Source organism: Dendrobates tinctorius, unplaced genomic scaffold (genome assembly GCF_039654945.1).
Source record: "Dendrobates tinctorius isolate UK_male_01 unplaced genomic scaffold, ASM3965494v1 ptg000298l, whole genome shotgun sequence".
Classification (NCBI taxonomy): Eukaryota; Metazoa; Chordata; class Amphibia; order Anura; family Dendrobatidae; genus Dendrobates; species Dendrobates tinctorius.
The window spans coordinates 200,647-225,686 of record NW_027361965.1 but is presented as its reverse complement, the minus strand read 5'-3'; the positions used below and the strand labels follow the sequence as shown (position 1 = coordinate 225,686).

General features: G+C 58.9%; 1 protein-coding gene across 1 annotated transcript; it reads left to right on the top strand.

The window, feature by feature from the left end:
- Window positions 1-372: 372 nt before the first annotated feature.
- LRCH4 (leucine rich repeats and calponin homology domain containing 4) lies at window positions 373-24,514 on the top strand. Its single transcript, XM_073560576.1, has 19 exons — window positions 373-666; window positions 10,788-10,932; window positions 11,003-11,129; window positions 13,609-13,714; window positions 14,192-14,328; window positions 15,888-15,997; window positions 16,079-16,172; window positions 16,360-16,447; window positions 16,595-16,698; window positions 16,794-16,855; window positions 17,010-17,165; window positions 17,427-17,486; window positions 20,261-20,309; window positions 20,822-20,861; window positions 20,932-21,012; window positions 21,516-21,604; window positions 21,757-21,894; window positions 21,969-22,046; window positions 23,592-24,514. The coding sequence occupies exons 1-19, from the start codon at window positions 447-449 to the stop codon at window positions 23,820-23,822; spliced, it is 2,115 nt and encodes a 704-aa protein (XP_073416677.1). The 5' UTR covers window positions 373-446; the 3' UTR covers window positions 23,823-24,514.
- Window positions 24,515-25,040: the final 526 nt, after the last annotated feature.

The following is a 25,040-nucleotide window of genomic DNA, read 5'->3' as shown; positions in this document are numbered from 1 at the left end:
GGTCGCGCCTTACAATAACCGAGCATTGCCATTGGCTGCCAGATTTGTGTGCAGGTGTCAGGAGGCTGTCGATTGGTCATTTCAGCTGTCACTAACAGGTGCGCAGTGATTGGACGAGCTCCGGGTGGGCGGGACGCGGGACCCGGGACCCTGAAGGAACAGATTTATTTTATGGTACCACTTAGTTCCGTTAGTGACAGAGGGGGCGGAGACAGAATTTGTTCCTCACTCGATTGGACGACAGAAGATGGAGGCGGGATCTCAGGGGACGGAATTTCCTACTATACGTTAATGAGAGGCGGGGATTCGCTGTTCTTAGAGCTGATTGGCTGAAGTAATGTTGTCATTTATAATGATTTCTAGCAGCGATTGGCTGATTCTCGGGTGACTCGTTCTCATTGGCTGTCGCCTAGCAGTGTTTTCTGTCCCGGTTCATTCCGTTCGCAATGGCGGCGGGTAACGATGACGACGAAGGCGGCGGTGGAGGGGACGGAGACCCCGAACTGTGTGCACACGAGGCCTACACGGGGCCCGGCGGGCGGAGGAGCCTGGAGAAGGCACTGGAGGACGCGGCCGCCACCGGTGTGCTCAACCTGTCCGGCCGCCGCATGAAGGAACTTCCCGGGAGCGCCCGAAACAGCGACCTGACCGACGTCACCCGAGCGGGTGAGGAGACGGGGGGGGAACGGAGGGAGAGAGACTGAGAGAAAGTGACTGAGAGGGAGGGAGACAGTGAGGAGACGGGGGGAACGGAGAGAGAGAGACAGAGAGAGAGGGAGGAGACAGAGAGAGAGAGAGAGAGAGAGGAGACGGGGGGAACGGAGAGAGAGAGACAGAGAGAGAGGAGATGGGAAAAAGAGAGAGAGAGAGGAGACGGGGGGAACGGAGAGAGAGAGACAGAGAGAGAGGAGATGGGAAAAAGAGAGAGAGAGAGAGGAGACGGGGGGAACGGAGAGAGAGAGACAGAGAGAGAGGGAGGAGACAGAGAGAGAGGAGATGGGAAAAAGAGAGAGAGAGAGAGGAGACGGGGGGAACGGAGAGAGAGAGACAGAGAGAGAGGGAGGAGACAGAGAGAGAGGAGATGGGAAAAAGAGAGAGAGAGAGAGGAGACGGGGGGAACGGAGAGAGAGAGACAGAGAGAGAGGGAGGAGACAGAGAGAGAGAGAGAGAGAGGAGATGGGAAAAAGAGAGAGAGAGGAGACGGGGGGAACGGAGAGAGAGAGACAGAGAGAGGGAGGAGACAGAGAGAGAGAGAGGAGATGGGAAAAAGAGAGACAGAGAGAGAGAGGAGACGGGGGGAAAAAGAGAGAGTGGAGACGGGGGGAACGGAGGGAGAGAGACTGAGAGGGAGGGAGAGAGTGAGGAGACGGGGGGAACGGAGAGAGAGGGAGGGAGAGAGTGAGGAGACGGAGGGAACGGAGTGAGAGAGAGAGAGGAGATGGGGAAAAAGAGAGAGACTGAGAGAAAGTGACTGAGAGGGAGGGAGACAGTGAGGAGACGGGGGGAACGGAGAGAGAGAGAGGGAGGAGACAGAGAGAGAGAGGAGATGGGAAAAAGAGAGAGAGAGAGGAGACGGGGGGAACGGAGAGAGAGAGACAGAGAGAGAGGGAGGAGACAGAGAGAGAGAGAGGAGATGGGAAAAAGAGAGACAGAGAGAGAGAGAGAGAGGAGATGGGGGGAAAAAGAGAGAGAGGAGACGGGGGGAACGGAGGGAGAGAGACTGAGAGAAAGTGACTGAGAGGGAGGGAGAGAGTGAGGAGACGGGGGGAACGGAGTGAGAGAGAGGGAGGAGACGGAGAGAGAGAGAGGAGATGGGGAAAAAGAGAGAGACTGAGAGAAAGTGACTGGGAGGGAGAGAGTGAGGAGACTGAGAGTGAGGAGACTGAGAGTGAGGAGACTGAGAGTGAGGAGACTGAGAGTGAGGAGACTGAGAGTGAGGAGGACAGAGGGAGAGAGAGTGAGGAGACGAGGGGGGGGAACGGAGTGAGAGAGACAGAGAGAGGAGATGGGGAAAAAGAGAGAGACTGAGAGAGTGAGGAGACGGGGGAACGGAGTGAGAGGGAGGAGACGGAGACAGAGAGAGAGGAGATGGGAAAAAGAGAGAGACTGAGAGAAAGTGACTGAGAGGGAGGGAGAGAGTGAGGAGATGGGGGGGAACGGAGTGAGAGAGACAGAGAGAGGAGATGGGAAAAAGAGAGAGACAGAGAGAGAGTGAGGAGATGGGGGGAACGGAGAGAGAGAGACAGAGGGAGAGAGAGTGAGGAGACTGAGAGTGAGGAGACTGAGAGTGAGGAGACTGAGAGTGAGGAGGACAGAGGGAGAGAGAGTGAGGAGACGGGGGGGACGGAGAGAGAGAGGAGACTGAGGGAGAGGAGAAGGAGAGAGTGAGGGGTGGGTGTCTGTACCATGTTGGGGTGTGTATTCAACTCTTATCAGTATATTCTGAGGTCTCCCTGCTGTGTCTGTATGGGGGGGATCTCCCTGCTGTGTCTGTATGGGGGGGGTCTCCCTGCTGTGTCTGTATCGGGGGGGGTCTCCCTGCTGTGTCTGTATCGGGGGGGTCTCCCTGCTGTGTCTGTATCGGGGGGGGTCTCCCTGCTGTGTCTGTATCGGGGGGGGTCTCCCTGCTGTGTCTGTATCGGGGGGGGTCTCCCTGCTGTGTCTGTATCGGGGGGGGTCTCCCTGCCGTGTCTGTATCGGGGGGGGGGTCTCCCTGCCGTGTCTGTATCGGGGGGGGCGGGTCTCCCTGCCTGTGTCTGTATCGGGGGGGGTCTCCCTGCTGTGTCTGTATCGGGGGGGGGGGTCTCCCTGCTGTGTCTGTATCGGGGGGGGGTCTCCCTGCCTGTGTCTGTATCGGGGGGGGGGGTCTCCCTGCCTGTGTCTGTATCGGGGGGGGGGGGTCTCCCTGCCTGTGTCTGTATCGGGGGGGGGGGTCTCCCTGCCTGTGTCTGTATCGGGGGGGGGGGTCTCCCTGCCTGTGTCTGTATCGGGGGGGGTCTCCCTGCTGTGTCTGTATCGGGGGGGGGTCTCCCTGCTGTGTCTGTATGGGGGGGGTCTCCCTGCCGTGTCTGTATCGGGGGGGGTCTCCCTGCCGTGTCTGTATCGGGGGGGGCGGTCTCCCTGCCGTGTCTGTATCGGGGGGGGGGGGGTCTCCCTGCTGCGTCTGTGTCGGGGGGGTCTCCCTGCTGCGTCTGTGTCGGGGGGGGGGTCTCCCTGCTGTGTCTGTATCGGGGGTCTCCTATGGGCTGGGGGTGGGGTACTTCTCTGTGGTAGTGTCTGTGGTAGTGTCTATGTGGTGACTGCCCGGCTGTGCCTGGCACCTCGTGGCGTGGTGGGAGCAGCCCTGATTATCACTATGCATAGCATTTCTATGATCCATGGTCTCTGGGATGTGCTCATTGTTCCCCCGGGCCCTGCTGGCACTGCAAACTGCCCCCCGTGCCGTGGCATCGCACACTGCCCCCTGTGATCCGGGCAGCTAGAGCCGGCAATGATTGGCCTTTGTGCAGTGTAATCTCTGAGGGGTCCCAATGGGCTGATCCCCCTGTGGATAGTGTGCAGTTTGGGTCTCAGTGCCAGGGCTCGTCCTACACATGAGCTGAGGAGCAATAGCCGCAGTCACACAGGAGCAACTGCCACTCTCATCCTCTGCTACAGGTGGGACAGGGACCCCTCACCCTGAGGTCCGCAGCAATTTGGGAATGCATCATGTACTGAGACCTGCGAATGGGAGAGTCTGGTGAAGGTACTGGGGGTTGTGCTCCCTCCCGTGGTGTCTTGGATACTGGGGGTTGTGCTCCCTCCCGTGGTGTCTTGGATACTGGGGGTTGTGCTCCCTCCCGTGGTGTCTTGGATACTGGGGGTTGTGCTCCCTCCCGTGGTGTCTTGGATACTGGGGGTTGTGCTCCCTCCCGTGGTGTCTTGGATACTGGGGGTTGTGCTCCCTCCCGTGGTGTCTTGGATACTGGGGGTTGTGCTCCCTCCCGTGGTGTCCTGGATACTAGAGGTTGTGCTCCCTCCCGTGGTGTCTTAGATACTGGGGGTTGTGCTCCCTCCCGTGGTGTCTTGGATACTGGGGGTTGTGCTCCCTCCCGTGGTGTCTTGGATACTGTGGGTTGTGCTCCCTACCGTGGTGTCTTGGATACTGGGGGTTGTGCTCCCTCCCGTGGTGTCTTGGATACTGGGGGTTGTGCTCCCTCCCGTGGTGTCCTGGATACTGGGGGTTGTGCTCCCTCCCGTGGTGTCCTGGATACTGGGGGTTGTGCTCCCTCCCGTGGTGTCCTGGATACTGGGGGTTGTGCTCCCTCCCGTGGTGTCCTGGATACTGGGGGTTGTGCTCCCTCCCGTGGTGTCTTGGATACTGGGGGTTGTGCTCCCTCCCATGGCCTTCGTCTGGTGACACTGATCTTAGCCGAGCTTCTCCCTGTCCAGACCCCAGAGTGGGAGTTGAGCTCCTGGTGGTCACTTTTGCTTCCCCTGTATACATTTACTGTCAGTGTATATATAGCGGCTGTCAGGGACACACAGATGTGTGCAGTGATCCCACCATAAATCCAACTGCTTTGCTCTTATCGTCTGTGTGGGGGTCTGGTTATGGTTTTTGGAGGCAGCTGTGTACGTGGAAGTAGCAGTGGGGCCTTCCTGGTTCTGATACACTGTGCTCATGGGGTCGTCCCTTGTACTGAGGGGGGACTGTGCTCGTGGGGTTGCTCCTGGGGGGGATGCTGTGATTATGGGGCTGCTCCTGAGGGGGATGCTGTGATTATGGGGCCGCTCCTGAGGGGGATGCTGTGATTATGGGGCTGCTCCTGGGGGGGGGGGATGCTGTGATTATGGGGCTGCTCCGGGGGGGGGGGGGATGCTGTGATTATGGGGCTGCTCCGGGGGGGGGGGGGGATGCTGTGATTATGGGGCTGCTCCGGGGGGGGGGGGATGCTGTGATTATGGGGCTGCTCCGGGGGGGGGGGGGGATGCTGTGATTATGGGGCTGCTCCGGGGGGGGGGGGGATGCTGTGATTATGGGGCTGCTCCTGGAGGGGGGGGATGCTGTGATTATGGGGCTGCTCCTGGAGGGGGGGGATGCTGTGATTATGGGGCTGCTCCTGGAGGGGGGGGGATGCTGTGATTATGGGGCTGCTCCTGGGGGGAGGGGGGGGATGCTGTGATTATGGGGCTGCTCCTGGGGGGGGGGGGGGGGATGCTGTGATTACGGGGCTGCTCCTGGGGGGGGGGGGATGCTGTGATTACGGGGCTGCTCCTGGGGGGGGGGGGGATGCTGTGATTATGGGGCTGCTCCTGGGGGGGGGGGATGCTGTGATTATGGGGCTGCTCCTGGGGGGGGGGATGCTGTGATTATGGGGCTGCTCCTGGGGGGGGGGGATGCTGTGATTATGGGGCTGCTCCTGGGGGGGGGGGGGGGATGCTGTGATTATGGGGCTGCTCCTGGGGGGGGGGGGATGCTGTGATTATGGGGCTGCTCCTGGGGGGGGGGGGGGGTCTCCCTGACGTGTCTGTATCGGGGGGGATCTCCCCGCTGTGTCTGTATCGGGGGGGGGTCTCCCCGCTGTGTCTGTATCGGGGGGGGGGGCGATCTCCCTGCTGTGTCTGTATCGGGGGGGGCGATCTCCCTGCTGTGTCTGTATCGGGGGGGGGGGCGGTCTCCCTGCTGTGTCTGTATCGGGGGGGGGGCGGTCTCCCTGCTGTGTCTGTATCGGGGGGGGGGGCGGTCTCCCTGCTGAGTAGAGTTGGAAGGGACCTCCTGGGCCATCTGGTCCAACCCCCTTCTCAAGGCAGGATTCGCTAAATCATCCGAGTCAGATGTCTGTCCAGCCTCTGTTTGAAGACTTCCATTGAAGGAGAACTCACCACTTCTCATGGCAGCTTGTTCCACTCATTGATCACTCTAACTGTCAAAAAGTTTTTTCTAATATCTAATCTGTGTCTCCTCCCATTCAGTTTCATCCCATTGCTTCTAGTCTTTCCTTGTGCAAATGAGAATAAAGTTGATCCTGTTGGGGGTCTCCCTGCTGTCTGTATGGGGGGTCTCCCTGCTGTGTCTGTATCGGGGGTCTCCCTGCTGTCTGATTATGGGGCTGCTCCTGCGGGTGGGGGGGATGCTGTGATTATGGGGCTGCTCCTGCGGGTGGGGGGGATGCTGTGCTCATGGGGCTGCCTGTGGAGGGGGTGCTGTGCACATGGGGGTGGGGATGCTGTGCTCCTGGGGCTGCTCCTGCGGGTGGGGGGGATGCTGCTCCTGGGGGTGGGGGGATGCTGTGCTCCTGGGGCTGCCTGTGGAGGGGGTGCTGTGCACTTGGGGCTGCTCCTGGGGCTGCCTGGGGGGGGGGGGGGCTGTGCACATGGGGCTGCTCCTGGGGGTGGGTGGGATGCTGTGCTCATGGGGCTCCCTGTGGGGGGTGCTGTGCTCATGGGGCTGCTCCTGCGGGTGGGGGGGATGCTGTGCTCCTGGGGCTGCCTGTGGGGGGATGCTGTGCACATGGGGCTGCTCATGGGGATGGGGGGGATGCTGTGCACATGGGGCTGCTCATGGGGGTGGGGGGGATGCGGTGCTCCTGGGGCTGCTCATGGGGGTGGGGGGGATGCTGTGTTCCTAGTGCTGCCTATGGGGTGGTGCTGTGCTCCTGGGGGTGGGGGGGATGCTCTGCACATGGGGCTGTCTGTGGAGGGGGTGCTGTGCACATGGGGCTGTCTGTGGAGGGGGTGCTGTGCACATGGGGCTGCTCCTGGGGGTGGGTGGGATGCTGTGCTCCTGGGGCTGCCTGTGTGGGGGGGGGGTGCTGTGCACATGGGGCTGCTCCTGCGGGTTGGGGGGGATGCTGTGTTCCTAGGGTTGCCCATGGGGGGGGTGCTGTGCACATGGGGCTGCTCCTGGGGGTGGGGGGGATGCTCTGCACATGGGGCTGTCTGTGGAGGGGGTGCTGTGCACATGGGGCTGCTCCTGGGGGTGGGTGGGATGCTGTGCTCCTGGGGCTGCCTGTGTGGGGAGGGTGCTGTGCACATGGGGCTGCTCCTGCGGGTGAGGGGGATGCTGTGCTCCTAGGGTTGCCTATGGGGGGGTGCTGTGCACATGGGGCTGCTCCTGGGGGTGGGGGGGATGCTCTGCACATGGGGCTGTCTGTGGAGGGGGTGAGGTGCACATGGGGCTGCTCCTGCGGGTTGGGGGGGATGCTGTGCTCCTAGGGTTGCCCATGGGGGGGTGCTGTGCACATGGGGCTGCTCCTGGGGGTGGGGGGGATGCTCTGCACATGGGGCTGTCTGTGGAGGGGGTGCTGTGCACATGGGGCTGCTCCTGGGGGTGGGTGGGTTGCTGTGCTCCTGGGGCTGCCTGTGTGTGGGGGGGGGGGTGCTGTGCACATGGGGCTGCTCCTGGGGGTGGGGGGGATGCTGTGCTCAAGGGGCTGCCTGTGGGGGGGTGCTGTGCTCATGGGGCTGCATGTGGGGTGGGGGGGGTGCTGTGCACATGGGGCTGCTCCTCGGGGTGGGGGGGATGCTGTGCTCCTGGGGCTGCCTGTGGAGGGGGTGCTGTGCACATGGGGCTGCTCCTGGGGGTGGGGGGGATGCTGTGCTCCTAGGGCTGCTCCTGCGGGTTGGGGGGGATGCTGTGTTCCTAGTGCTGCCTATGGGGGGGTGCTGTGCTCCTGGGGTTGGGGGGGATGCTGTGCACATGGGGCTGCTCCTGCGGGTGGGGGGGGAGAATGCTGTGCTCCTAGGGTTGCCTATGGGGGGGTGCTGTGCACATGGGGCTGCTCCTGGGGGTGGGGGGGATGCTCTGCACATGGGGCTGTCTGTGGAGGGGGTGCTGTGCACATGGGGCTGCTCCTGGGGGTGGGTGGGATGCTGTGCTCCTGGGGCTGCCTGTGTGGGGGGGTGCTGTGCACAAGGGGCTTCTCCTGGGGGTGGGGGGATGCTGTGCTCAAGGGGCTGCCTGTGGGGGGTGCTGTGCTCATGGGGCTGCCCGTGGGGATGTTTACTCTACTCATGAGGCGGCCCCTGACCCTGGGGGTTACTATACTCATGGGTTCGCTTGTGGCCCATTAGGACTTCTGCTCTTAGGATTGCCCGTGATCTGAGGGGCCTGCGCTCATGGGGCCACTTGTGGTGTGGGGGGCTCGCCTAGAGGGGGCTTTCCTGTGTTTAGCACATTCTGCAGACGGATCCCTCCTGCTTCTGGGAGGCTATGGTGATGGGCCTCTTTTGTGTCAGGCCCCTCGGCCCCTGATGGCTCTGCATGGTATGGGGCGCTCCTAAGTCCGTGCTGTGTTTTCCTCTTGGGACACACTGAGGGTCAGGTTGTGCCAGTGATTGGCCCCGGTGCTGTCAGTGTCACACGCTCTCCCCCACCGCTGCACTCATCACTTTGCAGAAGTAAATCCGCTGAGTGATGAGACCACATCCTGCGCCCCGTGATACTGAACATGTGCGGCTCTGCTGCATCCTGGAGCCCGGGACCCAACAGCTGGTACACCGGACACCAAGAGGAGCGCGGGCCCTGGATGTAACACTGCCACTACCGCCATCAGTTCCGTTTATAAAGTGCTACCGTGTGACGTTGCCTTGACCTCTGGGTATAAGGGCGGGTGACCCCTGACACATCCCATAGCCTCAGTGCTGACATTTATTCATTGGGGTCACCATATGACAGCTATCGCCCTCTGTGATTCAGCGCTTGTCAGAACTCTGAATAGACCCTTTCTTCCTAGCTGGGCACCGTGCCACACTAAGCCAACCTGACGAGTCACGTGCCGGCCTCATGCACGGTTGCACCCTGCCAACACCCGAAACAAGAGCAACAAAGCGGGGGAGGGTGCTGATGACTGAAGGAATAGATCCGAAGAAAGGGAGATTATAACAAAATCAAGGCTAATAGTCAATGTAAGGACTTGTGTGTCCAGTAACCACAAAGCACCACGGGGTAGAGGTGTCTGCACTGTGTATGTACGGGTCACAGTGTAGCGGCCTCCAGTCTCTGTGTTCAGGATTGTGTGTATACAAGTCTTGGTGTAGGGGTGTATGGACTGTGTTTATGTGTGTCACGATATAGTTGTGCCTTTATTGGATGTATACTGATCTCGGTATAGCGGTGCCAGGACTGTGTGTATACTGATCTCGGTGTAGAGGTGCCAGGACTGTGTGTATACTGATCTCGGTGTAGAGGTGCCAGGACCGTGTGTATACTGATCTCGGTGTAGCGGTGCCAGGACCGTGTGTATACAGATCTCGGTATAGCGGTGCCAGGACTGTGTGTATACAGGTCTCGGTGTAGCGGTGCCAGGACTGTGTATACTGGTCTCGGTGTAGCGGTGCCAGGACTGTGTGTATACAGATCTCGGTGTAGCGGTGCCAGGACCGTGTGTATACAGGTCTCGGTGTAGCTGTGCCAGGACCGTGTGTATACAGGTCTCTGTGTAGCGGTGCCAGGACTGTGTGTATACTGATCTCGGTGTAGCGGTGCCAGGACTGTGTGTATACAGGTAGCGGTGCCAGGACTGTATATATACAAGTGTAGCGGTGCCAGGACTGTGTGTATACAGGTAGCGGTGCCAGGACTGTGTGTATACAGGTAGCGGTGCCAGGACTGTATATATACAGGTGTAGCGGTGCCAGGACTGTATATATACAGGTGTAGCGGTGCCAGGACTGTATATATACAGGTGTAGCGGTGCCAGGACTGTATATATACAGGTGTAGCGGTGCCCGGACTGTGTGTATACAGGTCTCGGTGTAGCGGTGCCAGGACTGTGTGTATACAGGTCTCGGTGTAGCGGTGCCAGGACCGTGTGTATACTGGTCTCGGTGTAGCGGTGCCAGGACCGTGTGTATACTGGTCTCGGTGTAGCGGTGCCAGGACCGTGTGTATACTGATCTCGGTGTAGCGGTGCCAGGACCGTGTGTATACAGATCTCGGTGTAGCGGTGCCAGGACCGTGTGCATACTGATCTCGGTGTAGAGGTGCCAGGACTGTGTGTATACAGGTAGCGGTGCCAGGACTGTATATATACAGGTGTAGCGGTGCCCGGACTGTGTGTATACAGGTCTTGGTGTAGCGGTGCCCGGACTGTGTGTATACAGGTCTCGGTGTAGCGGTGCCAGGACTGTGTGTATACAGGTCTCGGTGTAGCGGTGCCAGGACTGTGTGTATACAGGTCTCGGTGTAGCGGTGCCAGGACTGTGTGTATACAGGTCTCGGTGTAGCGGTGCCAGGACTGTGTGTATACAGGTCTCGGTGTAGCGGTGCCAGGACTGTGTGTATACAGGTCTCGGTGTAGCGGTGCCAGGACTGTGTGTATACAGGTCTCGGTGTAGCGGTGCCAGGACCGTGTGTATACTGGTCTCGGTGTAGCGGTGCCAGGACCGTGTGTATACTGATCTCGGTGTAGAGGTGCCAGGACCGTGTGTATACAGATCTCGGTGTAGCGGTGCCAGGACCGTGTGTATACTGATCTCGGTGTAGAGGTGCCAGGACCGTGTGTATACAGATCTCGGTATAGCGGTGCCAGGACTGTGTGTATACTGATCTCGGTGTAGCGGTGCCAGGACTGTGTGTATACAGGTAGCGGTGCCAGGATTGTGTGTATACAGGTAGCGGTGCCAGGACTGTATATATACAGGTGTAGCGGTGCCAGGACTGTGTGTATACAGGTCTCAGTGTAGCGGTGCCAGGACTGTGTGTATACAGGTCTCGGTGTAGCGGTGCCAGGACTGTGTGTATACAGGTCTCGGTGTAGCGGTGCCAGGACGGTTGTAGTTGAGCTGTGTTCTCTCTTCCCCAGATCTCTCCAGGAACCGCCTTTCGGAGGTGCCGGTGGAGCTGTGCCATCTGGTGTCTCTGGAGTCTCTCACCCTCTACCACAACTGTTTGCGGACTCTGCCTCCATCTTTCTGCAACCTGCAGGTCCTCAGTTATCTGAACATCAGGTGAGCCTTGGTGAGGGGCCACCTGGGACCCATTGTGTTCACTTCTCATCCTTGTACTGTGTCTCCACAGCCGGAACCTCCTGACCTCGCTACCCCCGCACATCTGCCGCCTGCCCCTCACTGTCCTCATTGCCAGTAATAACAAGCTGGCCTCTATTCCGGAGGAGGTGGGAGGCATGATAGGCCTCCGACAGCTGGTAAGTGCCACCACTCTGACCCCCATCCTCTCTCCTGCTCTGCTGGGGTTTGTAGTGTTGTACTTCAGTAGTCAGCGAGCAGTGGCTCCTCTCTGCCGTCCCCCAGCTGTGACATGTGGCAGCGTCTCTGGGCCGGGTGTCGTCACATGGCAGGAGGATGTTGGCTCAGACTCGTCTTGAGTAATCCGGAGCTTCTGCTTCATGTTACTGTAATGAGGAGCAGACTTCGTCCGGTGTCTGCGGCGCCGCTGCCATCATAGAAGCCCATGACTGCTAATTGGGGGGACCAGAGCCAAAACACAGGCAAAGGGGTTATCTGTTAGGCTAGTTTCACATTTGCGCTTTTGAGCGCAGCGACGGCCTGCGCACGGCCGCCGCTAAGCCCCGCCCCTGCCGCGCCTCCACCGTTAGCTCCGCCTACCGGCGCATGACGCTGCGTGCGTCCCTTATCTTTATCACTGGGGGCGCAGGCCGTGCGCAGTATGCGTTTGGCGGCGCATGCGTCCTTTTCACGGTGCGCTGAGCGCAACCAAACTGCAGCAGGTTGCGTTTGGCGCTGGTCAGCGCACCGTGAAAAGGACGCATGCGCCGCCAAACGCATACTGCGCACGGCCTGCGCCCCCAGTGATAAAGATAGGGGACGCATGCAGCGTCATGCGCTGGTAGGCGGAGCTAACGGCGGAGGCACGGCAGGGGGCGGTGCATAGCAGCGGCCGTGCGCAGGCCGTCGCTGCGCTCAAGAGCGCAAATGTGAAACTAGCCTTACTGTGTATAGGGCCCGGGGCCGACAACTGCTCACACACCATACACAGGCGGGTTGTCAGCAGTAATAGATGAGGAGCTGAGGCTGTAGTATAAGGCTATGTGTGCACATTGAGTATTTGCTTTCAGAAATTTTTGCAAGATTTCTGCATTTTTTGGCAGCAAAAATGCGCGTTTTGCCTCTTTTTTTGGCGCGGTTTTGTATGCTTTTTTGCATGCATTGTTGTACAGCAATGAAGGCTTTTTTGAGCTAAATAAAGATATTTAAAAAGTGAAAGTTTGTGATGTAATTTATTGGTTCAACACCTTTTTGATTCTGATGCAGTGGCATCAGAGTAATGGGGTTAAGGGCTTGGTGTCAGCAGCTGTCATTGACACAGTCCTACGTTTAGTAATGAAAAGGTGTCAGCAGACCCTCATTACTAAGTCGGTAAGTGAACAAACACACAGATGTTGTAACTAGCCTATGTAGGAGCATTAACAGAATGAACCTACAGAGGCTGTAACCAAACAGCAACTCTAATTTAAAAAAAAAAGTGAAAAAAAAATTATGTGGGCTTCCGGGTAATTTTAATAACCAGCAGACAAAAAAAGCTGAGGGTTGATGTTAATATTCTGGGAAGCTGTTAGCTTAGCGATTACTGGCTAGTTTACAGGGGAACCCCAGAAAAAATTGACATAGGGTCCCCCTATAATTAATTACCAGTAATGGCTAGGCAGACAGCGGCTGGTTGATATTAATAGCCTATGAAGGGGCCATGGATATTGGCCCTCTCGCAGACTAAAAACAGCTCTGAGTGGCCCCACAAAAAGCGCATCTATGAGATGCTTCAAATCTGACACTCCCCTCTTGGCCTGTAGTGGTGGCATGTGGGGTAATGGTTGGGGGGAGGGCTTGATGTCACTTGACAATACAAAGGTGACATCAAGCCCAGAGGTTAGTAATGGAGAGACGTCTATAAGATCTATTAGTAACCCCATAGTGATCTTATAAAAACACACACACCTAGAATAATGTCATTTATTTGAAATAATGACACAGACCTCTTTAATGAATCTAAATTAAACCATTCTTACCGAACGCATAATCCACCGAAGCCAACGTCTCCTGCAACAAAAATTCAAGAAGATAATCCATAATGTCCCACAATGATATCGATGACTGAGAAGACAGCCAGTGATACACTTGACAGGAGGTCACACAGATGGGAAACACCATAAGAAGTCGGTAAAAAACGCAAACCATTTTTATACCTGAGTTTTTGCTGCGAGTTTGAATGACTCTCAGTTGAAGTGAATGGGTGAAAAACTCTTTAAAGCCACACAAAGATTTTACATGCTGCAGAAAAAAATGCAGTGCAAAAACTCAAGCAGAATGACGGATCAAGTGCACAACATTTCAGGATTGTCATTGAATTAGCTGGCATAAGGTTACCATAGCGGTTTTGGCCCATTTCCGCGCTGGAAAAATGCCGCAAAACGCACCATGTGCACATAGCCTAAGGGGCATGGTCACATGTCATTGTATCAGTAATGTCATCACCAGGGGTGGTGCTGACAGCTCCTCACACACCATACACAGGCGAGTAGTCAGCAGTGATAGACGAGCAGCTGGGGTTGCAATATAAGGGGCGTGAATCTTGTCTGCCCAGCGTCCGGCAGGTATCGTAGGTGGATGATGGGTGCAGTTATCCGCAGTTTCTCTCTGATATTACAGGATATCAGCTGTAATGAGCTGCAGTCGTTGCCGGCACAGATGGGGTCTCTGCAGTCGCTGCGAGAGCTGAATGTGCGCAGGAATCAGCTGTCCTCGCTTCCCGAAGGTAATGGCTGCTCTCATTTTATGTATGTTAATGAGCCGAGCGCGAGACGGTGGGGCAGTGGAGTGCTTAGCGTGGGCTGCAGGGCATAGATCGCTTGGCGTCGAGGGTGGCACTGCCAGGTGCCGAGTTTGGGACTGCAGGGTGCTGAGCACGGGACTGTGGGACGTGAGATTGTGGGGTGTGGGACTCCAGGGTGCCAAGCATGGGACTGTCAGGAGTGAGACTATGAGGTGCTGAGCATGGGACTTTGGGGAGCAAACCTGTCGAGCGTGGGACTGTGGGGCTCTGGGTGGTGTCTAGGATCCTGTGGAGCAGTGCTGTGAGGTGTGTGCCTTCACCTCGCCCCCCCTCCACTCCTTGCCGTACTCAATGGGGTCTCCCTGTAATTCCTGCCCAGTAGAGGACGACCTCTCCGCCCCTGCGCCGTATTTGGACCCTGCAGAGATGGAGTCTTCTTCTATGTCTTTTCTTTCTCAGAAATCTCGGAGCTGCCTCTGACTCGTCTCGACTTCTCCTGTAACAGAGTCTCCCGCATCCCCCCAAGTTTCCGTCGCCTGCGGCACCTTCAGAGCATTGTCCTAGACAACAATCCTCTGCAGTACCCGCCTGCTCAGGTCAGCCCCCCACCATGGCTGCATCCTCGGCCCCTCACCATGGGTGCGGGCTGTGCCCCCCCGGCCGCCCACCGTCGCTGCACCCTCCCGGCTGCTCCCACCGTCGCTGCGTCCTCCCGGCCACTCCTACCGTTGCTGAGGCCGCTCCCACCGTCGCTGCGTTTCCCCCCCAGGCTGCCCACCGTCGCTGCGTTTCCCCCCCAGGCTGCCCACCGTCGCTGCGTTTCCCCCCCAGGCTGCCCACCGTCGCTGCGTTTCCCCCCCAGGCTGCCCACCGTCGCTGCGTTTCCCCCCCAGGCTGCCCACCGTCGCTGCGTTTCCCCCCCAGGCTGCCCACCGTCGCTGCGTTTCCCCCCCAGGCTGCCCACCGTCGCTGCGTTTCCCCCCCAGGCTGCCCACCGTCGCTGCGTTTCCCCCCCAGGCTGCCCACCGTCGCTGCGTTTCCCCCCCAGGCTGCCCACCGTCGCTGCGTTTCCCCCCCAGGCTGCCCACCGTCGCTGCGTTTCCCCCCCAGGCTGCCCACCGTCGCTGCGTTTCCCCCCCAGGCTGCCCACCGTCGCTGCGTTTCCCCCCCAGGCTGCCCACCGTCGCTGCGTTTCCCCCCCAGGCTGCCCACCGTCGCTGCGTTTCCCCCCCAGGCTGCCCACCGTCGCTGCGTTTCCCCCCCAGGCTGCCCACCGTCGCTGCGTTTCCCCCCCAGGCTGCCCACCGTCGCTGCGTTTCCCCCCCAGGCTGCCCACCGTCGCTGCGTTTCCCCCCCAGGCTGCCCACCGTCGCTGCGTTTCCCCCCCAGGCTGCCCACCGTCGCTGCGTTTCCCCCCCAGGCTGCCCACCGTCGCTGCGTTTCCCCCCCAGGCTGCCCACCGTCGCTGCGTTTCCCCCCCCAGGCTGCCCACCGTCGCTGCGTTTCCCCCCCAGGCTGCCCACCGTCGCTGCGTTTCCCCCCCAGGCTGCCCACCGTCGCTGCGTTTCCCCCCCAGGCTGCCCACCGTCGCTGCGTTTCCCCCCCAGGCTGCCCACCGTCGCTGCGTTTCCCCCCCAGGCTGCCCACCGTCGCTGCGTTTCCCCCCCAGGCTGCCCACCGTCGCTGCGTTTCCCCCCCAGGCTGCCCACCGTCGCTGCGTTTCCCCCCCAGGCTACCCACCGTCGCTGCGTTTCCCCCCCAGGCTACCCACCGTCGCTGCGTTTCCCCCCCAGGCTACCCACCGTCGCTGCGTTTCCCCCCCAGGCTACCCACCGTCGCTGCGTTTCCCCCCCAGGCTACCCACCGTCGCTGCGTTTCCCCCCCAGGCTACCCACCGTCGCTGCGTTTCCCCCCCAGGCTACCCACCGTCGCTGCGTTTCCCCCCCAGGCTACCCACCGTCGCTGCGTTTCCCCCCCAGGCTACCCACCGTCGCTGCGTTTCCCCCCCAGGCTACCCACCGTCGCTGCGCCCCCCGGCCACTCCCACCGTCGTGTCCCCAGCCACCCACCATGGCTGCGCCCCTGCCTGCCCATTATGGCTGCACCCTCTGTGTCACCCACCTCAGGGGCTAATCATGTCCGTTTCTCTGTCCAGATTTGCCTTAAAGGGAAGGTTCACATATTTAAGTACTTGCACATAGAGGCCTGCAGTAAACCTGTGCCCGACCTGGAGAAACTAAGCCGCCCCACCAGCTTCACCATGTGGTAAGAGCCCCGTCCGTGGGGTGGAGCAGTGAGACATCTGCCCCCTATCACCTGACCCGTGCGTCGCCTCTCTCTTTGTAGCCTGACTGATGACCTGTACTCCCAGCCATATGGGGGGCTCGATTCTGGATTTAACAGTGTGGACAGCGGCAGCAAGCGGTGGTCCGGCAACGAGGTGGGTACCTGACGTGTCTTTCGTCTTCCCTTTCCAGGAGCTTTCCTGTTCATTTGGTTTCCGTTGTGGTATTGGTGCCGAGCCGATGTTTTTGGGGCTTTAGTTCTCGTTGCTGATCCGTATAGTTCAGTCCATACAGGGGCCGCGCATGGTGGTATCGGTACTGATGTTACCTCCCTTTTCTCAGTCCGCAGACGAGCTCGCAGACCTCTCCTTCCGAGTCTCCGGTTTGAGTCAAGATGTCCGACAATTCAAAGAGAAGCTGAATGGGGCCGGTAAGTTCAAAGGATGGGTTGACCCCCAGAGAAGAGGAGACGCCTGGACCCCTCTCCTTGTGTCGCCTTCATTAAGGATCTCCACACCAGTGGGGTCTTATCAGTTGTGAGACGCCGCTTGTCTGTTCCTACTCATTTGTGTTGCAGCAAATGGAGAGAACGAGCTCTCGGATTTCATTGACAACAGCACAAATGATGAAGAGGAGAGTTCAAGGGGTGACACCGTCCTCCCCATGATGGCGACCCCACAGGTGAGTGACCCTCACACGATGTAGGAGCGGTGGCCCCCTGCTCCACATTATGTACCGGGGACTCCTATCATTGCCCGATGTGTCCTCTGTTACAGGAGAAGAGGAAGCCAGAGCAGCATTCCACACCGCGGCCCGAGGAGAAGACCCTGGTCTGGGGGTGAGAGTCGCCAGCCTCTGGATCACTGCACGCTTACCTCCTAGCCCAGTAGATTACTAGAATAGATCACTTGGTCTCTGCTCGTCTTCCCGGGATCCTTCCTGTACCTGACCCTGTGATTACAGAGCTTGCTTTATTGTGTCCTTTCCCATAGGTCTGATCAGTCTCCTCCCAGCACCCGGCTGGACCCGGCCACAGAAGAGCGTCGCCAACCAGAGACCCTGCTGATCTGGAAGGAGAGAGAGCGGCAGCAGCAGCTGCAACAGCGGCAGGACGTCCTGCGGAGGCCGTCTGTGGATCGCAGGGAGAGGTGAGAACAAGTGTCGTCATCATCACCTTTGGGGGCTGGCTTCTGAAGACCAGTAAATGAACTGCGGACCCCAGTGATTACTGCCGTCACGTGACGCAGCTAGATGTCCGGGCGGCCAACATGAACAACAGTGGATGAGCTCCTATAGGTCTGAGGGTAGAAGCACCATCCCAAAGCCTTTAGTGTTGGATATAGATGGACATCGGTCTGGTTTAGAGAACGCTGCCGGACTAACCAGAAGCCACATACTTTATTTTTCAGCCTCAAGAAAACCCAGTCCTGGACCTCGTCCACCCCCCAGATTCACAGTGAGGTCACCAAGTAAGTAGGAGTGAGATGGCGAGGGAGGAGGGCGCAGGAGGACGGAGGTGATGGGGACGGAGGGCGCAAGAGGAGGGAGGGGACCTGGAGAAGAGAGGCGGCGGGGATGGAGGGCGCAGGAGGAGTGAGGGGACCTGGAGGAGAGAGGCTGCGAGGACTGAGGGCGCAGGAGGATGAAGGCGGAGGGTGCAAGAGGACAGAGGTGGGGTGACAGAGGGTGCAGGAGGACGGAGGCGGGGGGACTGAGGGCGCAGGAGTGAGGGGAGGTGCAAGAGGACGGAGGGCGCAGGAGGATGAAGGCGGAGGGTGCAAGAGGACAGAGGTGGGGGTACTGAGGGTGCAGGAGGATGGAGGGGGGACCTGGAAGAGAGGGGATGGGGGCGCAAGAGGAGGGAGGGGACCTGGAGAAGCGAGGCGGCGGGGACGGAGGGAGTGAGGGGACCTGGAGGAGAGAGGTTGTGAGGACGGAGGGCGCAGGAGGATGAAGGGGGATGGTGCGAATGGACAGAGGTGGGGGGACTGAGGGTGCAGGAGGATGGAGGCGGGGGGAACTGAGGGTGCAGGAGGATGGAGGCGGGGGGGAACTGAGGGTGCAGGAGGATGGAGGCAGGGGGACGGAGGGCGCAGGAGGATGGAGGCGGGGGGATGGAGATCGCAGGATGATGGAGGCAGGGGGACGGAGGGCGCAGGAGGATGGAGGCGGGGGGATGGAGAGCGCAGGATGATGAAGGCAGGGGGATGGAGGGCACAGGAGGATGGAGGCGGGGGGCCGGAGGCAGGGGGATGGAGAGCGCAGGCTGATGGAGGTGGGGGGACGGAAGGTGCGGGAGGACTGAGGCGGGGGGATGGAGGGCGCAGGACTGCCACCCGGGTCTTCAGTATGTCAACGTAGTAATCAGAAAGATAGCAACAATATATGAAATGGCTCTACCAGATCCGCCACCATTAAACCTCCTGATGTTAATATAAATTATATGTACCCAAAGTAAAGAGGACGGGAGTAGCCCAGGTCCCATGTAGGGAGCAGCAGCGAGTCCCTGTACACATTACTTGACAGTCGCCCGCCGACCCTGTGCTGCTTATCCTGCCGCCTGACAGATGATGTTTTGGAAGAGACTAATCGGGCACTCGTAATTTCATCACCGGAGCATTTATTTTAAAAGTCAGTCCTGTGTCAGCACAGGACGACTGTTCAAACCAAGCACAGGCTCTCGGTGCATCAGGGCGGCCAATCCTCTCTATACACCTTCCTATCTGCTTGTTTCACTCTGTCTCCTCTCTTCTCTGCTCTATGAAGCCAGAGCTGTCAATCAGATAAGGGGGAGACTGAGGGAAAACGAGCAGGTGGGGAGGTGTATATAAAGGGTCGCCGTGATGCACCAAGCGGCGGGACTTAGTTTGTACAGTCATTCTATGCTGACAAAGGAAAATAAGTTGCTGCCATGGGGGAAAAGGGGATGGAGGGACCTGTACGATAAGGGGAGGGGCCTGGAGGGAGGAGGAGGGAGAACGGAGGGGCCAGGAGGAAGAGGCGGGGGAAAAACGGAGGCGCCTGGAGGGAGAATGGAGGGGCCAGGAGGAAGAGGAGGGGGGAAAACTGAGGGGCCAGGAGGAAGAGGAGGGGGGAAAACTGAGGGGCCAGGAGGAAGAGGAGGGGGGAAAACTGAGGGGCCAGGAGGAAGAGGAGGGGGGAAAACTGAGGGGCCAGGAGGAAGAGGAGGGGGGAAAACTGAGGGGCCTGGAGGGAGGAGGAGGGGGGAGAACGGAGGGGCCTGGAGGGAGGAGGAGGAGGGAGAACGGAGGGGCCTGGAGGGAGGAGGAGGAGGGAGAACGGAGGGGCCTGGAGGGAGGAGGAGGAGGGAGAACGGAGGGGCCTGGAGGGAGGAGGAGGGTGGGAGAACGGAGGGGCCTGGAGGGAGGAGGAGGAGGGAGAACGGAGGGGCCTGGAGGGAGTAGGAGGAGGGAGAACGGAGGGGCCTGGAGGGAGGAGGAGGAGGGAGAACGGAGGGGCCTGGAGGGAGGAGGAGGAGGAGGGAGAACGGAGGGGCCTGGAGGGAGGGGCCTGGAGGGAGGGGCCTGGAGGGAGAACGGAGGGGCCTGGAGGGAGAACGGAGGGGCCTGGAGGGAGGAGGAGGTGGGAGAACGGAGGGGCCTGGAGGGAGGACAGAGGGGCTAGGAGGAAGAGGAGGGGGGAGAATGGAGGGGGGCCTGGAGGAGGAAGAGGAGGAGAGAATGGAGGGGCCTGGAGGAGGAAGAGGAGGAGAGAATGGAGGGGCCTGGAGGAGGAAGAGGAGGAGAGAATGGAGGGGCCTGGAGGAGGAAGAAGAGGAGAGAATGGAGGGGCCTGGAGGAAGAAGAAGAGGAGAGAATGGAGGGGCCTGGAGGAAGAAGAAGAGGAGAGAATGGAGGGGCCTGGAGGAGGAAGAAGAGGAGAGAATGGAGGGGCCTGGAGGAGGAAGAAGAGGAGAGAATGGAGGGGGGCCTGGAGGAGGGAGAATGGAGGGGGAGGGAGAATGGAGGAGAAGGAGAGAGAACAGACGGGCATGGAGTACAGAGAAACGTGGAAGCGGAGGATGACGTGGAGGCTGTGGGGGGATGGAGGCATAGGAGGAGGGACAGGGAGGGGGTCTGGAGGAGTATAAATGTGCATTGATGTTTCTGGGGTGGGCTGGTATTAGCTGCAGACCCCAGTGCAGGGGTACATTTGGGGGTCCGACAGCCTATGTTGCACTTCTGGGGTGGTTGGTAACCTGTGCTCCTTTTTAACCCTTTAGTTCTGGCCTCGGTGCCCCCTCTGATGGCTGTAACAGGTTGCGGAGTCAGGTAGGTGCTCGGCAGCCCCCGTCACTGGGTTGTCATAGTGATAAAGATGTGATGGGTCAGGAATATTCGGCAGCTCTGCGGCATCGCCCTGTCCTCCAGGTTACTATGGGGGGGGGTGCCCCGAATATCGCTCGTCTGACACCTGTCTAGACAGTTTCCGATCCTCCGACAGTCTATTCTGGACAAGTCTCGCACACTCATATTGTCTCCTAGTAATAGTGGTGCCCCCCGATTATACAGGAGAGGACACGTGTATACGGGGGGTCATGGAGGAGAGGACACGTGTATATGGGGGTCATACAGGAGAGGACACGTGTAGACGGGGGTCATACAGGAGAGGACACGTGTAGACAGGTCATACAGGAGAGGACACGTGTATACGGGGGTCATACAGGAGAGGACACGTGTATACAGGGGGGTCATACAGTATAGGCACATGTATATGGGGGATCTCGCATGTGAGTGGGCGGCCTGTATTTCTCCTTGTGCTGATGTCTCTTGATGTCTCTCAGGGCAGTCAGACGGAGCTGATGAAGCCGTTGTCCCCGACAGGTGAGTACTGTCCTGCTGTCTGTCATCTTGGCTTTCTCAGCGCTCTCGTCACTGTGTCTCTGTTTTTCAGAGACCTCGGCTGCTTCAGCGCAGAAACCCAGCAGTTTCTTGTTCCGTTCCTGCTCCCGGGGGGCCGTGTGGAGCGCTGCAGGTGACTACCCTCCCTCCGGTCGCATGTCCGCCCTCCTGCCGGTTGCGTAACTGCAGCCGTTATTCTTGGTGATCTGTCCTCCGCGGTCCATGACTTTCTTGTTACAGCTGTGGTGGAAGCGGACGTGCCGCACCACGACGAGCTGTCAGTGTGTCGCGTCTCTTCCCCCCCCCCCCCCCCCAGATGAGCTGCCGATGTGACGCGTCTCCCTCCCGACCAGCTGCCGGTGTGGCGCGTCTCCCCCCCCCCCCCCCGATGAGCTGCCGGTGTGGCGGGTCTTCCCCCCCCCCCCCCCCCCCCCGATGAGCTGCCGGTGTGGCGCGTCTCTCCCCCCCCCCCCCCCCCCGATGGCTGCCGATGTGACGCGTCTTCCCCCCCGATGAGCTGACGGTGTGACACGTCTCCCCCCCCGGTGAGCTGCCGTTGTGACACGTCGCCCATGGCCATCATCTGTGTCAACAGATGGTGGGGATCCCCTGTGTGACCCTGGTCTACTTCCGTAGGTTCGGAGCCGAGCTCGGCCAGTTCTAGTCCGGTCCGATTGCGTCATCCTCGAACAGATGAGAAGACGGCAATAGCCCAACTCCGCAAGGTACGCAGCCCAACTGCTAAGATCCTGCTGACCCCCCCCCCGGGGCTCAGCCATAGATGTGTTATCATGGCCCTGGCCGGTGGTCCTCAACTCCCTGCACCCAGGGCCGGGGTTCCCTCCTCTTACATATCCTCGTCTGCTCTCACTGTCAGGACATCGAGTCCATTTTGAACGTCACGCTGGAGGATCCGCTCTGTGAGTCGCTGTGTAACGGGGTGACGCTGTGCCAGCTGCTCAACTACCTGCGTCCACGCACCATCCCCATCATCAACGTGCCTTCCCCCGCTGTGGTATGATGGTGGGACGTTGGGGGGAGGGAGCTGCAGCTTTGTGCCCCCATTTATCCCTCATTATTCTCTTCCAGCCCAAACTCAACCTGGTGAAGTGTAGAAAGAATGTGGACAGTTTCCTGGATGCCTGCCGGAGACTAGGGGTACCTGAGGTAAGTCCTGCCTGGTCCAAGGGTGGCGGTACTGGTCATTACTGGTGCATGTGTCTCGTACTGGTCATTACTGGTGCATGTGTTTCGTGCTGGTCATTACTGGTGCATGTGTCTCGTGCTGGTCAATACTGGTGCATGTGTCTCGTGCTGGTCATTACTGGTGCATGTGTCTCGTGCTGGTCATTACTGGTGCATGTGTCGCGTGCTGGTCATTACTGGTGCATGTGTCGCGTGCTGGTCATTACTGGTGCATGTGTCGCGTGCTGGTCATTACTGGTGCATGTGTCTCGTGCTGGTCATTACTGGTGCATGTGTCTCGTGCTGGTCATTACTGGTGCATGTGTCGCGTGCTGGTCATTACTGGTGCATGTGTCTCCTGCTGGTCATTACTGGTGCATGTGTCTCGTGCTGGTCATTACTGGTGCATGTGTCGCATGCTGGTCATTACTGGTGCATGTGTCTCGTGCTGGTCATTACTGGTGCATGTGTCTCCTACTGGTCATTACTGGTGCTTGGCTCCCATAATGTTCATTAGTGGTGCATATGTCCCATACTCGTTATTATTGGTGCATGTGCCCTACACTGGTCTTCTCTGGTGCACAGGTCCTATACTGGTGCACGGGTTCTTCCTGTTCTGTTCATTACTGCTTCACGGGTTCTTCCTGTCCTATACTGGTCATTACTGGTGCACATGCCCTATACTGGTGCACAGGTCCTATCTGTATTGTACTGGTCATTACTGGTGCGAGGGTCCTGCCTGTCCTCTATTGGTTTAGCCTGTGTATTATCAGTGCTGGTGCCATGTTGGTTTCCTGCTCCTTCCTGTTGCTGGCAGCAGTTTTGGAAACTTGTTTGTGACATAATGTCTTTACTTCGCTCGTTCTGCAGACTGATGTTCATGCTCCGCTGATGCTTTATGTATTAACTTTCTTTTTTATCCACTTTTCTCTTTCCTGATCCTGAAAAATGTTGCCACCTTTCATTCCCATTCCTCTTATTGCCCTCTACATGACATGCCTGCTCTTCTGACGGTCTCCCTCATGACATTGCTGCTCCTCTGCCCGCCTGACATACCTGATCCTCCGCCCGACACGCCTGCTCCTCCGTCCGCCCTTCGCCCGACACGCCTGCTCCTCCGTCCGCCCTTCGCCCGACACGCCTGCTCCTCCGTCCGCCCGACACGCCTGCTCCTCCGTCCGCCCGACACGCCTGCTCCTCCGTCCGCCCGACACGCCTGCTCCTCCGTCCGCCCGACACGCCTGCTCCTCCGTCCGCCCGACACGCCTGCTCCTCCGTCCGCCCGACACGCCTGCTCCTCCGTCCGCCCGACACGCCTGCTCCTCCGTCCGCCCGACACGCCTGCTCCTCCGTCCGCCCGACACGCCTGCTCCTCCGTCCGCCCGACACGCCTGCTCCTCCGTTCGCCCGACACGCCTGCTCCTCCGTCAGCCCGACACGCCTGCTCCTCTGTCCGCCCTCTGACTGACTTGCCTGCTCCTTCGCCTGACTTGCTTGCTTCTCTCGTCCTGTCTCTGTTCCGTGTAGCGAGACCTGTGCTCTGCCTGTGACATCTTTGGAGCGGAGCGTCCACTCGATGTACTGAGGACGGTGTCGTCTCTGCTGCTGCTGTGCGCCTCCGGAGAAGCTTCCGCCCCAGGCCCGGGGTCCGGCCCGCCATTCCTGCAGTTGCTCTCTCGGCATCACGGCTTCCTGCTCTTCTACACTCTGCTAATGCTCGTCCTATATGTCGCCTACAGCAGGATCTGCCCTTTGTAGGCTCGGGATGGGCATTGTACTTTGGTGTCAGCCGCCTGTTCTGTCCATACACTACTCCAGAGATGTCACGCCATCCTGGTCTGCGGTGTTGTGTGGGGGGCTAGGGCCCCTTAGTCTGTGCCTCTGGAAAGAACAAACATGAATATGGACTGCGCCGAGCCCAGGGCCCCTACACGGTGTGTGGATGGACGTCTGCTATGCAACACCCCCAACCTGTGTGCCTTATCTGTCCACACCCCGCTGCCAAAAAATAGTGCTAGGAGGGAGCCACCTTTGTTGCTTTACACCACCTCCCCTCTGGCTGACCCGTCAGCTGCCTCAGGGTCGCCCGTCCCTCGTGCCCCGCGTCTCCTGTGAGTGCCTGAGCCACCACTTGCCTGTAGCGGCTATAGAATCACATATATATACAGTATGTATGTGTATATATATTGTATAGGGATCTGCCAAATAGAGAGTAATAGTAATGAGTCTAATATATTTTATAGGGTGTAGCCTTCAATAACGCACTGAGACCTCTAGTGCCTGAGATCTAGACCCTCGTCCCCATCCTGTATACCACGCACCCTATGTATTTATATATGCACTGTAAATAGATGTACACACACCGGGATTACACTGATGATCAGTACGACGCACTGTACAGTCACGATGATCTGTAACTCCTATTTATGATTAAACTCCCCTATAAGTGATTGGTCTCTTCAAGATCCGGAGGCTGGGTGGTACCAGGTGTCATAACTGGGGGACACCTTATACTCTCAACATGCCCCCTGTGGTCTAGTGTGGTGGGTAATGATTGTAATATTGGGGTAAGTTACGCAGAGTCCTTGGATATTGCTGTCACTGGAGGGATTGTGTTTCACGTGCTGGGCAGCAGATGAGGACACACGTTATTACGGCCCACGTGCCCCTGTCATCTAGTGTGGTGAGCAGTGGTTGTAATGTTGGGGTAGGAGACCATGGGCCATTGTTCTTGCTGACTCTGGAGGGATCGTAGTCAGTTACCAAGGAGACACAGAAGTCTGCATAGGAGCTGTTAACTCAAAAGTTGAGTAAGGAAGCTGGCCCATAAAGCTGGCTGTCTGTTCCCCTGCCCATCGCTGTGTACTCTGCGCAGGATCCTCTCCTCAGCTGCTCCTCCTCCCCTATCGCAGCGATCACATGCAGAGATACTGCAGCTGGATGTGGACAGATCCACCAAGAATCTTCTCACAAAGG

Coding starts and splice junctions, on each gene's coding strand:
- LRCH4 (XM_073560576.1), top strand. CDS start 447: ATGGCGGCGGGTAACGATGACGACGAAGGCGGCGGTGGAGGGGACGGA. Junction 16,856..17,009: donor GAGAAGACCCTGGTCTGGGG/GTGAGAGTCGCC, acceptor CCTTTCCCATAG/GTCTGATCAGTCTCCTCCCA. Junction 20,862..20,931: donor GAAGCCGTTGTCCCCGACAG/GTGAGTACTGTC, acceptor TCTGTTTTTCAG/AGACCTCGGCTGCTTCAGCG.